The sequence below is a fragment of the Plodia interpunctella genome, chromosome Z (genome assembly GCF_027563975.2).
Source record: "Plodia interpunctella isolate USDA-ARS_2022_Savannah chromosome Z, ilPloInte3.2, whole genome shotgun sequence".
Classification (NCBI taxonomy): Eukaryota; Metazoa; Arthropoda; class Insecta; order Lepidoptera; family Pyralidae; genus Plodia; species Plodia interpunctella.
The window spans coordinates 6,893,665-6,909,254 of record NC_071324.2 but is presented as its reverse complement, the minus strand read 5'-3'; the positions used below and the strand labels follow the sequence as shown (position 1 = coordinate 6,909,254).

General features: G+C 33.2%; 1 protein-coding gene and 1 long non-coding RNA gene across 3 annotated transcripts; one reads left to right on the top strand and one right to left on the bottom strand.

The window, feature by feature from the left end:
- Nucleotides 1-199: 199 nt before the first annotated feature.
- Nucleotides 200-12,727, bottom strand: LOC128683131 (uncharacterized protein). Of its 2 annotated transcripts, XM_053768403.1 has the most exons (9): nt 12,571-12,727; nt 10,147-10,331; nt 7,282-7,654; nt 6,892-7,039; nt 6,118-6,156; nt 3,279-3,437; nt 2,846-3,001; nt 2,052-2,154; nt 200-1,768 (listed from the first exon to the last, which is right to left on the bottom strand). In XM_053768403.1, exons 1-9 carry the CDS (start codon nt 12,626-12,628, stop codon nt 1,670-1,672), a joined length of 1,320 nt encoding a protein of 439 aa, XP_053624378.1. In that variant the 5' UTR covers nt 12,629-12,727; the 3' UTR covers nt 200-1,669. The 2 variants fall into 2 exon arrangements, with proteins under 2 accessions (XP_053624378.1, XP_053624379.1); XM_053768404.1 differs by lacking the exon at nt 6,118-6,156.
- Nucleotides 10,228-11,830, top strand: LOC128683133 (uncharacterized). The gene is made up of 3 exons (XR_008406253.1): nt 10,228-10,349; nt 10,726-10,909; nt 11,325-11,830. It is a non-coding gene; the product is annotated as an uncharacterized LOC128683133 (long non-coding RNA).
- Nucleotides 12,728-15,590: the final 2,863 nt, after the last annotated feature.

Genomic DNA, 15,590 nt, shown 5'->3' with positions numbered 1-15,590 from the left:
TACTTATATAATATTTAGTCAAATCAAAACATTTTTGATAAATTTATTACAAAATGGGGGGTTGAAAACTTTCAAATATTAAATATAAAATGCATGTGACTTAAGGAAACAGAATCAAAATATCCGTTTCCCTAAGTCACATGCATTTTATATTTAATATTTGAAAGTATTTAATATTAGAACCAGAGAAAAGTAGAAGTGAGAATAAGCAATTTATTTATTTCAGATATACCTTAACATACGTAGGTACCTATAGTGTAAAATAAGTTACAGGTACTAATTTTATATGATAGCCTTGCATGTTTAAATTGTACGTGAAAATATTTTAAAACGACTAATAATTACAAATTCATATGAGTAAAAATAAAGTAATCACAATCTGTGAAGGGTTAGGAACATTTGTGATTTATATTTAATAGGTAGTGACATAATCCTGTTTGTTAAAATTTGTTCTACAATAATAACTAGATTTACAATTTTAAAATAAAAAATATATCTTATTTTTTAAAAGTTCATAAGCTACATTTTAGGAGTGGTGTTTTTCAGTTTGTTCCAATTTGTGCCCATTTAACACTGATATGATTATAATACAAACAACTTGGAGTACCCCTTCCGAAAGGCTCACTTGAAATCTTTAAAATTTAATTATTAGGTTATTTAAATTGACGCATTTTTGACTTCGATTTTGTAAAATGTTCATTGTAACATGAAACATGGTTATTTATATAAAGACATGAATAACTATATTTTAGAGGCACACATTAATTTAATATGATAATAGCTTCAATCGATAATTTAGGCCGAATTAGGCGTAAAGTTGTTTTTATAAGATTCTATTTATTAGGTACTTTAAAAACAAGTGAACCTTTTATCAGTCACCAATAATTCTTTTTCAAGGGTTCTAATTGATAAGGAATTATTTAGGTAACCTTAGTTTATTCTACTTTAAATGGGTCGGGATGATAAGATATATACTTATCTTAAATAAATTCGAAGCCTTTATCCATGCCATTTTTTCATTAAATATATAAATAAAAAGCAATAAAAAAAGTATTTAAGATAAGAAAAACAGAATTTATACATTGAAATATATTTTGACTTGACATTGAGCACACATGTAACGGCTAGGTATTCCTAATCTACAATAAAATGTTCTTAATTACTTATATTGATTTTCAAGCTCTGGAATTAAAATTTTTATTACATTTATAATGAAGAATATACCTACTAAACATTATAAATTATAAATTCAAAAGATCAGAAACTTTGCCCTGCTTAAACCCACTCTATGTGTGCCCTCTAGATGACGGACATAATTCCAGTTGCCCAGTTGATCTTTAATATTTTTTTATTGGTACTTTTGACCGGCAACCGGCCGTTTAAGGCTACCCGATTACCAAGGCAAAACCTGGAATGGACATCTGACACAACAGGAAACCCTGAAACCATCATCGCACTCCCTTTTAAAACAATCTTATTAGCCTCTCCATTAAACAAAGTGCTATTACCATATCGATATAGTAATTTAGGATGTTGCAGCTGGTGGTGAAATGATAATACAAAAAAAAAATGCGTTCTGTGCCAGATATTTGAAAATATATTGAATGGTGTGAGTAGTTAATTATTGAAATAAGCATAATAAATTCAGGGTTGATGTGACGTTGGGCAGTTAGTCCTTAGGCTGGGGCTTCACCACCTCGCACTTCCCGGGGGTGGCGGGCGTGGGGTCGTCGCTGAACAGCGGGTTCTTTACTTCCATATCTCCAGTCTAAACAAGTTGCTGATTATTATAATATTTATTTTAAACAAAACAAGTACAAATAGATTGAACTTATGCCACATGGTGTTTTCTACTAGTCAACCACTCTCAGGTCTCATTATGTAAATTTTAATATATACTAAGTAAATTGGCATAAGAATAAAGGTGGACTAAATTGGATGCATGTCATAATACTCTTATGCGACTGTGAGCAAAAAAAAAGGTGTGAATGCAAAATAAATATTTTTATCGATTTTTAACTATTTCACCATACTACTACTGAAATACGTACCGTAGCAAAGCCTGGACACTCATACACAGTATAGTCTCCCTCTTCATTTTCCTCCTCGGATTCTGGGTCGGACACGGATCCATTGCGTTGCTCCATTCCATTCCTGTAAATGCAATACTCCTTACACATGAGGCATGAGGACATAAGTATTTCTTAATTACTGCAGGGCACAGACCTACCACAAAAAACGCATTGTACGAATGAGAAGGATAGAAGACTAACGATTATTCACTATTATTAAGAGGGCCACGCGGACAGGACGCGAATTGTGAGTTTTTGGATATTATCTACCTACAACTTTCGAAACACAGGGATACCGACCGATAATATTAATTATAGATCAATACATGACAAGCCTACCGCATAAGCCACTGCATTATAAATTAATTCCATATAAACAGAGAGACTGACTGATGTTATTTCCCCAATGGCTCACATGGGTTAGAATACCAAGGCAAAGTATTTTCTAATCCCTTAGTATCCGCCTAATATATTGATAAACAATACTAAGATATAATAGTAATAGCTCCCGTTTACTACTCTCGGTAGAGAAATCAATTATTTACTATTAGGGTTTATTAGAGGTCCCGGGTTCAAATCCGGATAGTAAATAATTGATTTCTCTACCGAGAGTAGTAAACGGGAGCTACTCGTATTACTATTATATACAATACTAAGGTATTATTTATGACATGAAAATGAACATATTTCATTTTACAAAATCAAGTTTATTAGAGGTCCCGGGTCCAAATCCCGGACGAGCCCGGGATTATAATATATATTTTTTATTATACCTTTCCATGGCTATTATTTGTTGCTTCTGATGTTGGTAGTGGTACATGTGGGCAGAGTGGGCCAGTTTTCGGTCGCCAGACGTATCCACCGTTGGTCCAGTCACCCCATATGCCGGGTAGTCTACGTCAGCCGCAGCTTTAGCTTTCTTGAATAACCTATATTAAAAAGCATCGTTCGTTATTACTACATATTGTGCTAATTTAGCTAAAATACCATCAGATGATCATGAATCAGGTAAGAACAAATACAAGGGTACAATTTAGTTTCATCAAAGAAGTTGCGAAGTTACAACTTTAAAAAAATTTGTTTGTAACGTTTAAGATATAATATTATATTTTTAAGATAGGGCCTGTATAACCCCAGCTATAAATAAATATGTAATTGAAAAAACTTTAAACTTCCTACCATATAACTTATTGTGTGATTACTTACGTGTACCATCCGATGGCGAACCCAAATACGGCCATAGTGATCGCGGCTCCGATGGCGGCAATGAGGGCCACCCCGTAGATGGACTCCGCAGGGTCGTTGCTCGTCTCCAAGATGTGCACATGTCTGGGCTTGGCGGTCGAGTGACCCTCCTCGTGGGAGCTAGTCAACCGCCAAAAGTCAGTACAATACAGTACAAAGTTGTAGAAAGTCAAAGCCGTTTCACACGTGACGATGTCATTGGAATTTACAGAACGAAATTTGCTTAAGTTACCGTATTGTTTAAAAATTCATTGACTACAATTGGCACTTTAAGGACTTTTGCGTCGATTGTGATATAAATAATAGTGATGTCAAATTTTATTAAATATTGCCCAAAGGCATCTGAAATGACTTTTACGTCACATAAAGGTAAGTAAACAATTACATTATTATTACACTATTACCTAGTGTGTATATACGAATATACACTAGATACTAGTGTAATAATAATGTAAGCTTGTTTTCTTTCCCCGGAAAAAAGTGGTGGTCTATAAAACTTGCAAGCTATAAATCGAGCAAAGCAAGAAAGTTCAATTTTAGACAATTTAAATGGAATCTCGCGTATCAATAGGCATTTCGTGTTCACATGTCAATGGTAGCAGAGATATCGTCACGTACGAAGCGGGAAAAGATTGCAATAGCTACAGGTGAACGTGATAACTAGGTATATTTGATGCTATATAGACACAAACTGTGGTGTGTCTGAAATGGCTAGAATATTCTAAGAAATAATTTCACAACGACAATTAGAACACACAATGCTGTTGTGAACCTACTGGTTCAAACAATAGCTAAAAAAGTTGTTTAAAATATATCCACAACGATTTATACGAATGTATATATATATATATATATATATATATATATATATATATATATATATATATATATATATATATATATATATATATATATATACATATATATATATATTGATAAAAGCATAACTAAAATTTACACTTTTTACAGCTCGGATGTTCTGATAAATAGTTTTCTTGCTAGAAAATGGATCTGAATTTAAAAGAAACTATGCAAAATATTAAAGCATGTTACCGAGGAAATTCCTCAAAGTTGAATATGAAATATTTGTTTAAGAAATTTCAAAGTGGTATATTAAATCCGACTTAGCGCTGCCTCTGCATCGAGATTTCCGACTTTATTTTGCTAAAACATAAATATTATTATAGTCTAATTTTATTTGTTCTACGTAAAATAATTTAAGCCTATTAATAGACGACTGCATGAAGAAATTCCGAAAATATGTTTATCGGGTCAAGCACAGTCTACATGACCGTAATTTGGCTAATAATAATAAAAGTTACGGAATCTAGGACAGTTAAGTATATATAGCGCTTTCTGTACATCATTAAAATATACAGTATGAAGATATTTACAAAGGTATATATAAAAACGTGAAATACGCACATACATCTTCACATTTTTAGTTATTCTCTCTCTCTCTGTCATCTTAGCGTTTTTCTGGGTTACTTCCTCAGTTCAGGATCCGCTTTCCTACTTATTCGTCTCCACATATCACGGCCGTTGGCAATACTAGTTTCTTAGGGTTGCCCCGTCTGCCAGGGCCAGGAAGAGGCGGCATTGCTAAATATTGTTTCCTACATAATTTGCTGGTTTATGCAAGACGTGGCCGTACTAGCACAGGTGGCACTTCTGGATTATATCTGCCATGTCACGGATAAGAATAAGCCTTTCCTCTATTCTTTTGGCTACGTTTTATCTTTTCCTCATGTTCTCGTGTTTTCATGGCCTTGACGATCCATAGCCCGAAGTCCGATTATAAAAATCTTGAAATTTTGAACATTCGGTTCAGATTTTATGATTATGTGCCTGCCTTTTAGTAATCAAGGATGTTTATCCTTTAGTCATTTCGTATGACATCCATGATATGGTTTGGTTTGATTTACACGCTACTTTTGGAATAAAATTTCAAGGATAGGAATATTACGTACAGCACTTTATATTTATTTTTTAAGTATTTCCTAAAAATATCGCAAGAGAAAAGAGACGCCAACACAAGCAATAAGTGTTTACATCACATTAATAGTCATTCAATAGGTGAAAGTTGCATATCGTCACAAATTTTGCTGCATTGTTTTTGATTGAAATAAAGTAATCAGTGTTACTCTTATGCCACTAACAAAGGAAATAACAAAGAACTGGTAAGGTTTTCTCTAAGTGTTTGATAATATTGTTATCACCTCTTCATATCATAGTCATAATCATCATCATGATGATCTATTTTCAACCATCGCAGGTTGGACGGTAGTAAAGATACTGGTAAACGGAACTCCTTAGACGCCCTGCAATGACACTACAATGGCTACTGTGTACATATTAAATAAGTACTACTAATAAAATCAATACTTACATGTATGTTTATAAAACAGCAGAAGATTAGAAACTAAAATACCTAGAATTTGTAAGCAGAAACATGTAGTGCCTAATTATATAGACTAAAACTTTAGTTAAAAAACTAAAGGCAGGAATAAATAGACAACATCTTTAACACAACATCCATACTAATATTATAATTGTGAATGTCTGTCTGTGATTCATTTATGTGATGAAATTTGGTATACACATAGTTGGCCGGAGGTCGAACTTAGACCACCGCGGGCCAAACTATAGGCAACAGCTTGTTTCTTAACAAGCTGTTAAATTATGTATAATTTAATAGCATTTTTAATGACATCAGTGAAGTATATATAATGAAACAAACAGTGGATGTATCAAGCACAGCATAACATTTTATTGAACAGACAAGATGCAATAAGCGTACCTAGTGTGCACACGCCTGAAGCGCAGCGCTTCGGTTGCTCTACAAAACGAACAAAATTATATGCATGAATAAACAGTCCCATGCAGAAAGTTCTAGAATTTTTAGATATTACGTTTTAAGGGTTACTGTAGATAGTAACTAGAACGATAATAATAAACTATGTTTGATTGACGAAAGAAGAAAAAATAATAGAAAAAATGCTATCGGATTTTCGCATTTTGGATTCACTTTCGTTTCCCTTGAAGAAAATTATCATTTAATGGACTATTTACACATAATTTAAATGACAACATGCCAGTTTAAATGTACCTCTTGTAGTAGTAAAAGGAAACATACATATTAGTTACATGCATTAGATAAGTTGTCGATCCATGTATATTAGTGCATTATATTTTGATTAACTGCACAATTTAATCGTGTGACATAACAACTATTGGTACTTAGAACGAAATTAACATGCGTGTTGTGTCTGAAAATAATTTACGGTCAATACTGAAAATATTTTTAGCTAATCTCACTTAGTGTATTTACATTACAGTGATTTTTCACACCGTGCCAGTAAACGTTAAATGTTTAAAAGCTGTTATACGAAATCGTAGAACTGCCTTTCGAAGGATTTTTAAACAAAAAATATCTTCACGAATTTCGATATTTAAATCAGAACTTGAAATTTTGTGCCTAGTATTTATCGCAATTAGTCATTGTGGATCTTGGCTATTTATCGGACCTGATATAAATATCATATCTAGGTTTTATAGTTGTTCAAGTACTAACAGGCCAGTCCGAAGGCGGTCGAGGTTCTCAGCGACGAGGGTCTTGGACCTGCTCATAGGGTTTTGACGAATCTGACGCGGAGCCTCCAACAGCATGGCAGTCTGAGGATCACCTCCTTCATGCATTACATGTTCTTGCATGGGTATTGCTGCAAAACATTTTTTTTATTATCAGTCTACTTATCAAGGATGAATCAACTAGATTCATAGTAAGTTTCACTGGAGAATAAATCAGAAGTGGTACATACTTTTTTTGTTTAATACTGATTTCACAGACATGTCTGCCTTGCCTATATAATATTATGGCACTACTTAGGTAGAAACATAGGTACATGTAGTATTATATAGGATATTTTATACATTATGAAAACTACAATTAAAAATTGCTTACGCGTTTGATTTTTCATACTAGAATCCACGTCGTAGTAGCCTTTATCAGTCGGCGTAAGCGCAAAATTACTATTGTTTTCCCTCGAAGGTTGATTGTTCGATTGTTCTCGCTTATCTTGTAGTTCTTTCGATTCTATGTAATCAGAATTATATTCTGGCGCTACAAGTGACTGAGGCAGGGGAAGTTGCAAATCAATGGGGTTAGAAATCTGCGGCTCGTAGTCATGCCCGGCGTGCCTCGCTTGCATTATTTTCTTTGCGTTGGCTAACACGCGCTCCAAGTAGGGCTCGCGAGCGATCCACTTGGAGGCGTCTGTATCGTACGCCGCGGCACCATCTTCTTCCTCTTGCATTCGATTAATACGGTCTATTTCCTATAAAAAATAATTCTAATCAATACATATAATAAAACAGTAAAAAATTTGTGTCTGTACATTTAATATAATACCAAAAAAATAATTTAGGGCGATGTAGAAACAGAATAAGAATTTTGAAAAAAGTCTGTGTGTCTGTGTGTCTATTTGTCTGTATGTATGTTTGTACACGCTAATTTCCAGATCTACTGAACGGATTTGAATGATTAGCCTGGGCAACATATAGGGTATAGTTTATTTCGAAAACGGGAACACCTGAATTATTTAAAACCTGTCTAAGAAATAGATTGTAATTTCTTAAATGTATGTAGATTAATGCAGGTTTGAACGCGTCTGATCTCAATAAAATCTAGCATAAACTATAGAAAAAGCGTCACGAGATAGGAACTGCAAATCGTATCGGTTCACAGCATCAAGAAGAAGTACGATGGGGAAGATCACTAGATATAATTACTCCAAGGATAGCTTGATCTATATTTTGTATTATTAAGGCTTTCCATTGTGCATTGACCACGAGGGAAAAGTTGAAACAAACAAAAATTGAAATGAATCTAATACATAAACAGAAATCTATATTATTGATTAGACAACCAATTATAGCGAAGGAGGGTGCAGTGGGAGTTAATTAATTCATCATTCGATAAAAGCAACAACACGTCTTATTTAAATTTTCATTCTACGAAACTGCATTTTAAATCCGGCCCACTTTGGGCCCACAACAAAATTAATACAGTATATAAACTGTATTTATTTTGTTGTGGGCCTCATTATGTTTAAAGTATTCATTTTTAATTGAATAAATGAAATTTCATACGTAAACATAAATCATTCTTAGTTTACGGTTTAAATTTGACTAGCAACTAAGACCTATACACCTACCTACCTAGAAAGTAACAGCTGATCTGACATCTGTAATGTTAACTTATATGTATTTTAATAAATCCTTAGGGATGTAGTAAAGATAAGTTAGCCATATATTCTTGATGACAGAAGTATTGTAAGATGATTAACTTAAAAATACAAAATTACTTACATCATTTAAATTTTCTTTTCACGCTGGCTTAATGTTTTTGTGATTAAATAAGATCTTACTGAAAGCCTGACTCCTATACTTACACTACTTATTCAGGTTTTAAAAGAAAATTTCATTTCATAAGAACCACCCCATGCATTATTGATTATAGTAAGTGGAAATTCTCAATGCTTAAACGAACTATATCTTAGCCTCAATACGTAAGAAGTTGTTGACTAAACCTGTTAGTTATTCATAGCTCTCAATAAATAGATCAGGTTATATTCAAGGAGATTTAGATAACTGCACTTGAGGTGACTTGGCCGTCGACACCCTGGGACTTCACATGATTGTTTACTACACAAATTGCATATATCCGATTGCACCATTATTCAATATTGCAGCTCGGTCATAAATAGGGATGGAATTCACAAGTGCAATATGAAAAGTGCATGTAATTCTCTTAAGTGGTCGTGATAGAGTGTGGCCGGCCTTGATCGTGATTGATGCTACCACGTATTCAACACAGTGAAGGTTAACCAATCAGATCAGGTGTGAATCGACCAGATGATAATCTATAACATTTGGTAAAAGAAAAGAAGAATCATTTACAATACTAGAATCTTAGAAGATTCTAGTATTTTCTGATGACTTATTAGACTTCTCAGTTATTGATTTTAAGAAGATTCATATCGATTTTCTTTTAGTAAACTTATACTTGTGATTTAGTAAATATAGTATCAAAGGAGCAGCTCAACAGGTCGACTTCAATGAATGTGTGAGAACAGCGCCAATAATTAAATGCTCATTTTATGGAAATGTTTTGATATAAAACCTAGGTGCCTCGGCTGGGCCTGGCATTTCGCTGGGATTTTCAACGTATTTATTTCTTCCCATTCAAAATATTTGTATCCGACAGCTGTTTCTCATTGAGTGCCTGTCAAAATGGAACCTTTTTGCGTAAGTCAAATTTACGTAAGTGGCGATCAGAACTCTAGGAAATCACCATATCACAAAATCACAAAATCTAATCTATGTGCTTACATGGTAAAGTAATGATTATAATTATGTGAAAATTTAGATGTGTTTTAATGATCAACTTACTCAACTTCCAAAAATTACGAAACATGCTACGATTCTGTAGACAAGCTACGAAATCGTAGCTTAGAGAATTAATTCTCTCAAAAGTTCTTATAAAGATAAACCTATGTCTTTTTGTGTGTTTTTTTTATTTTTCATAGTTTCGTAAAGGCCAATATTTATAGTGGACTGCGGTCGTGTTCTTTACATTTTAATTCGTCGCTTTGACTTACCTTACCGAAGTGTGCTGGCTTGATGTAATCAAGGATGTTATGCGACATTAGTGATGATGTGAGTGTGATGAAAAAAATTGGAAAGCGCAATCTGGGCACCGACGCTCAACTGATTAGGAAGCAATAGGGAAACCATTCTGATTAGAGAGAGAAAGAGAGAGACTTACCTTAGTGAGCCAGTCTGACTCAGCGCCCGGCTCGCGGGGTATGATGTCGTTTCGGAAGTGAGGGAACATAAATCGATCATAGAAGAAGTCGCCGACATAGTCCCGCGCTGACATGGGCGTCACAGGTCTCCGATATGGGGCCGAGAGCGGTGGCGCCGCTGGGGTCGGCACCGTTGCTAAGGGCCCTGTACAGTACCGATATGGTAAGTAAGTAGTTGCTGGTAATTCTATACAATACACAGTCTAATCTAGCCCGCTCGCTGTGCGTAAAATATGTTTTTCATATAAAATTACTTTCCACATTGCAGTCCTTTGGAGTTTAATTAAAACGAGGTACTAAATTCGTTCGTACTAAATTTCCGACTCGGTTCGACCAATATCGTACTTTTTCTGAAATAATTGGAATGGAACCGAAAATATATTTTTTGCTAGTTTTTGGACGGAAAAATAAAACAAAATTTTGCTAATTTTGTATATAAGTATATACAAAATATAAGTATATACAAAGTATAACTAGATGCAATTTTATTAATGAAATATCAAAAACACGATAAAATATGTTTTTATTTTTTGTTTCAGGTATAAAATAATATTGCCAGCACTGTTATATAGAAACATATGTCCCTCGCTGAGACCGAAGGCCAGTGATTGGCAATCAATTTATCGAGCAGGCAAATATTTGGGCGACCTTTGATGTAAATCCACTCAAGTATAGTCCACTATTCAACGGATGGAATACGGCTCGGTAACATGGAGAGGACTTGTAAATGCCAATCCAGCTTGCTATTCATTAATTTGCGCGATGTTACTTGTAATTCAGTAAAGAGACTTTGTTTACTAGTTAAAGTATTTATTAGACACTGATTGATTATTATGTAAAATATGGTGTTTTGTCATAAAATAGGAAACAGTACACTACGTGAAACTAGTTTTGCTAAAAATAGACTATCTAGAGAATGAGAAGTCTACAAAAGTATAACGACAATATATAAAATAAAGGCTTTGAACTAAACTGGGTTACAGTGAAAAATGGATTCAACGACTGCAAAGTTACAATTAGTTTGCGAAGCGAGATTTGAACGTGCCGATCTGTGCAATTATCCACCATTATAATGCACTAACTTCCAGTTTCTATAAAACGGGAATACCTATAACGATTGTAGGTACATGAATTGCAGGTATTGCTGTGCATTTTGGATCCTTCGTGTTCTTAACACGAAGGAATAACATTGGATACAAAGAGGAGGACAAAAGAAATAATGTACGATACCAAATTACGTAAGTAGATATTATTTTGGCGGGTAGATACTATTGTTTGGAGTCTGCGTAAGTATAGAATATAAATATTATTCATAAAATATTTCTTAAATAAGATACTTCATTAATTTTAAAATATATTAAAATTTGTTAGGTACTAAATGAGTTTAGTCTTCGTAGCAATTGTGGAACAATTTATATTCAATGAAATGTCTGTTGCTGCCATATGATTATTCACACTTAGGTGTATAAAGTATAGCGATAGGTATTTGCAGTAAAATTTATGAATATTATTTTATTTTTTTTAGGTATCTGAAAATGTTTCAGATTTGTTGAATAGAGTGTAATTGTTATGGATTCGGTCCACAATTCATTACACCTAATTGATATATAAATTTTACATATCCTGTATTAATTTTATAGAGCAAAGTACAACCATTATCTAATAGAAATAATTTTTGCTTTGCATTTATATAATTGTATACTTAATTATATTTTATGATTTTAAAATATTTGTAAGCCTTGTTATTTGTTAATGAGGAACATCTATATCTTGATAATTGTTTTCGAAATTTGTAAAAGATCTTGATAAAGAATATTTTTTTTAATCTCTAAAAATATAATGATCGAATTTTGTTCATTATCTTTATAATTCCTGTTTGTAATTATCGTAACATAATTTTGTACAAACTTTTTAAAATACGTATGCAACAAGTATAAAATCTTTAACCTATAGCCCTTGCAAAACTTAGGTTAGGTAGGTATTCTAGATTTTCTTAAATAGGTCCTTTAGGCAATAATTTGTTATATATTTCAAACATACACGGTATTTTGGTGAGTTAAATAAACTATATGTTTTGTAAAAAGAAAACATAATTTCCATTCAAAGTTGCATTCCATCCATACATTAGGCTGAACCGGAGGGAATGCGTAACAGGTGTCAGTCTTTTCGCTTGAATAATCGGAACCGTAACCAAAAATAACATATAAAACCATTTGGGTTTATATTATACAATGTAAAATGGTATGTAACTATAAGTTATATATAGTATGGCATGTAGAAAAAATTACGCTGAGCATAAAATGTTAAAAATCACATTTATTGTGGGAAGTGTTTTATCTATGCTTATAAGGCGAGTTTTGATATTTATTTTTTTTAATTCTTACCAGGCGGGCGTGCAATAGCGCACGCTGTGGCCAGCAACAGCGCCACCAGGGAGCGCATCGTATTTGCTGCTCTCCAGCGAGTCGCACCCGTGTCTTCTGTTTACTGCACGAGCCACGGACCACCGTGGACGCGCAAGCAGTCGCGCCGATCGATAGCCCGCCCACATAAAATCAACACTTGGATGCGTACACACCAACTTTGAAAAACCGACCATATTTCTATCAATTTAAACGCCAGACGACGCAACACACGCTTACGATCTTTCAGTGAGCGTGCTCATCACTGTCAGTGACAGATACGCAATGGCATTCATGTTCCTGTAGCTTAGAGTTCATTTTGTTCTAGGTTAATGTCAGTTGTTAATGAAAGTACTTGATTACTCTTTCGTAAACAACCTAAATGAATATTAAACTTTATACAAACTAAAAAATCTTTATTTTCAATCAGGCAACCGATTCGATGTAAAAATAATCTTAGATACTTTGAAAAAATAATCCTTAAAATCCCAGAAACTAATTGCTGCAACGCGTTCCCCGTTTATTGAAAATGAGCTTCTGAGAAAATGCAATTTAATGGAAAAATACAGAACCATTTTTCTTTAATATTATTAAAGGCAATCCTTTTGCAGCTGAAGGGGAATCTTGTCTTATTATGTACTTACTTCAATAATATTTAATAATAGATAATAAAGTTTTTACTTATTTTTGACACAAGTTTTTATTTTTGTCATGCATTTGTTATATTCAATGAGTGACAAAAATCATGATGATAAACCCTCCTTGAGGAGCCTATCCTAGGCCACAATCTGGTGTCTTCACAATAATGCATTGCCATCGTAATAAAAGCGTATTTTTTTAATGATCTTGAGGGATATTTTGCTCTAACAAAATTAAATTCTACTAGATAAGTAGATAATTATAATCTAGTTGTAGACGCTCTATAGCTAGCTGGATGTGACACTTGGGCGAACAGCATTGGCAGTGCGTCCCTTCAAGCTACGCTGGCTATACTAAGCATTTATTACTTCTCAGCTATTCTTATTCATAGCTATAGTTAGATAAAGCAGTATTCCTGTATTTTATTACTATATAGGTACGTAATAAGCATTATAAAAACAGAAGTGAATATATTTCGATTTATAAATTATTATAAGTACTATTATTATAAAGAGGTGAGCGTTTGTGACTTTGTATATTTGATGCGGGTAATCTCCGAAACTACTGATTTCAAAAATTCTTTGACCATTAGAAATGTAAATTATCCAAGATTGCTATAGGCTAAATTTTATCAAAATTCCCACGTGAGCGAAGCCCCGGGCAACATCTAGTGTTTATATAAAACCGTCATAACTATGTAGTAGTTTTTCTTTTCTTTATATTTACTAGTTATTTTACTAGTTATTCGCAGCAAGGTCGTCAGTTTAATAAAAAGGGAAATGCAATGCCAATGGAAATTTATGAAAACATTTCTGTAGCGAAATATGATTATAATGTCGCTCCAGGTTCTATCAAACGATAGAATAATAATCCTATGAACTATTTTTTCAATGTCGCACGCTTTGAAACATTGACGAGTAGTTGTAGGTTTAGGCATGGTTAAGGGTAGATGACATAGTAACAAAATTGTAAAAAAATATATATGCTTTAGATAAAAATAGATATAAGCAATTGTAATAATTCATAGATAGTAACAAAGCCATGGGGTCATTATACGAAGATTTAAAAATTCTATTGATAGATTCTACATACCTTTTAAATTTTCAATATCTGACCAACGGTTTGAAAGTTACAAACACATATAAAAATGTAAAAAATACGAATTGTGTTATGGGATACTAACTCAACGATACTATATTTTATAACAAGTACATACTCGTATATAGATAAAAATCCAAGACCCGGGCTAATCAGAAAAAGATCATTTTCCATCATAACCCGACCGGGGATCGAACCCGGGACCTCTCGGTTCAAAGGCAAACATTTTACCACTGCGCCACCGAGGTCGTCAAGAAATTATGCGTGCGAAGCAAATGCTAGTATTTTATATGTTAAATTTTAAAATTGTAATTGTAATATTTCTATTTCTATCATATTAGTCAATAAGGCTTTTGTAACATTATTTTTGCCCTCTTTACAAATTAACTCCCGCACAAAATCTCTGAAATCTGAAAATCGTTATCTCCAACAAATTATTGTTGAGACAGGACAGAAGCTGAGACATTCCTTTGTCACCTTAAGATTACAGAAATGTTAGCATTGTTCAATATTTAATAAGTACTTAGGTACTTATATAGTACTAAATTTGGCAATAAAAGTGATTTTTAAGTATCAACGGGAAAAATTACTAGCAAGAATAAAGGAAAAGACGAACAAAATTTTACTTTTATCATTAAATAAGTTCAAATCAGTAAATATGAGATTCCAATATCGTTCTTTTATCCGCGGCGTCCAGAGCGTGATTTTCCCTTAAATAAACGCTCCTTATTTCATGTTAAGAGTCTTATACTATAACAGCAACGCCAGTCAAATATTTAGGTTTATATTAATTATTATAATTATTTATATATTAAGTATATATGGGTTATTATTTATATTAAGTATAGCGCTTAGTGTCAATTTTATGGTCATGGTCACACCTACAACCGAATAGAGCGTAATATTCGTAAGAAGTAATACACAGAACGATCTTAAATTTATCTACAAACATATTTTGTAATTTATGCCACTGCAGTTACGTTAGTGCCACTAACGGAGTCAGAGAAATATTGTTGCATTCGTCGCGTGAGGAGTTCTCTTATTGGGAGCCGATCTTGAGTGTCATCAGACATCGCAATGTCATAGAAACTGAGTAGCGCGCCGTAGAAAATTGTGATTGTGTATGACAAGTGGAAGTAAAACTTTGTTTACTTCCACTTGTCATACACAAGTCTTTTATGATTTTACAGCAATATGAATAAAAATATACTTAAAAAAATTTTTTCGTAATAAATGTTGTAATAAGTGTTTTACTTTATAACGAC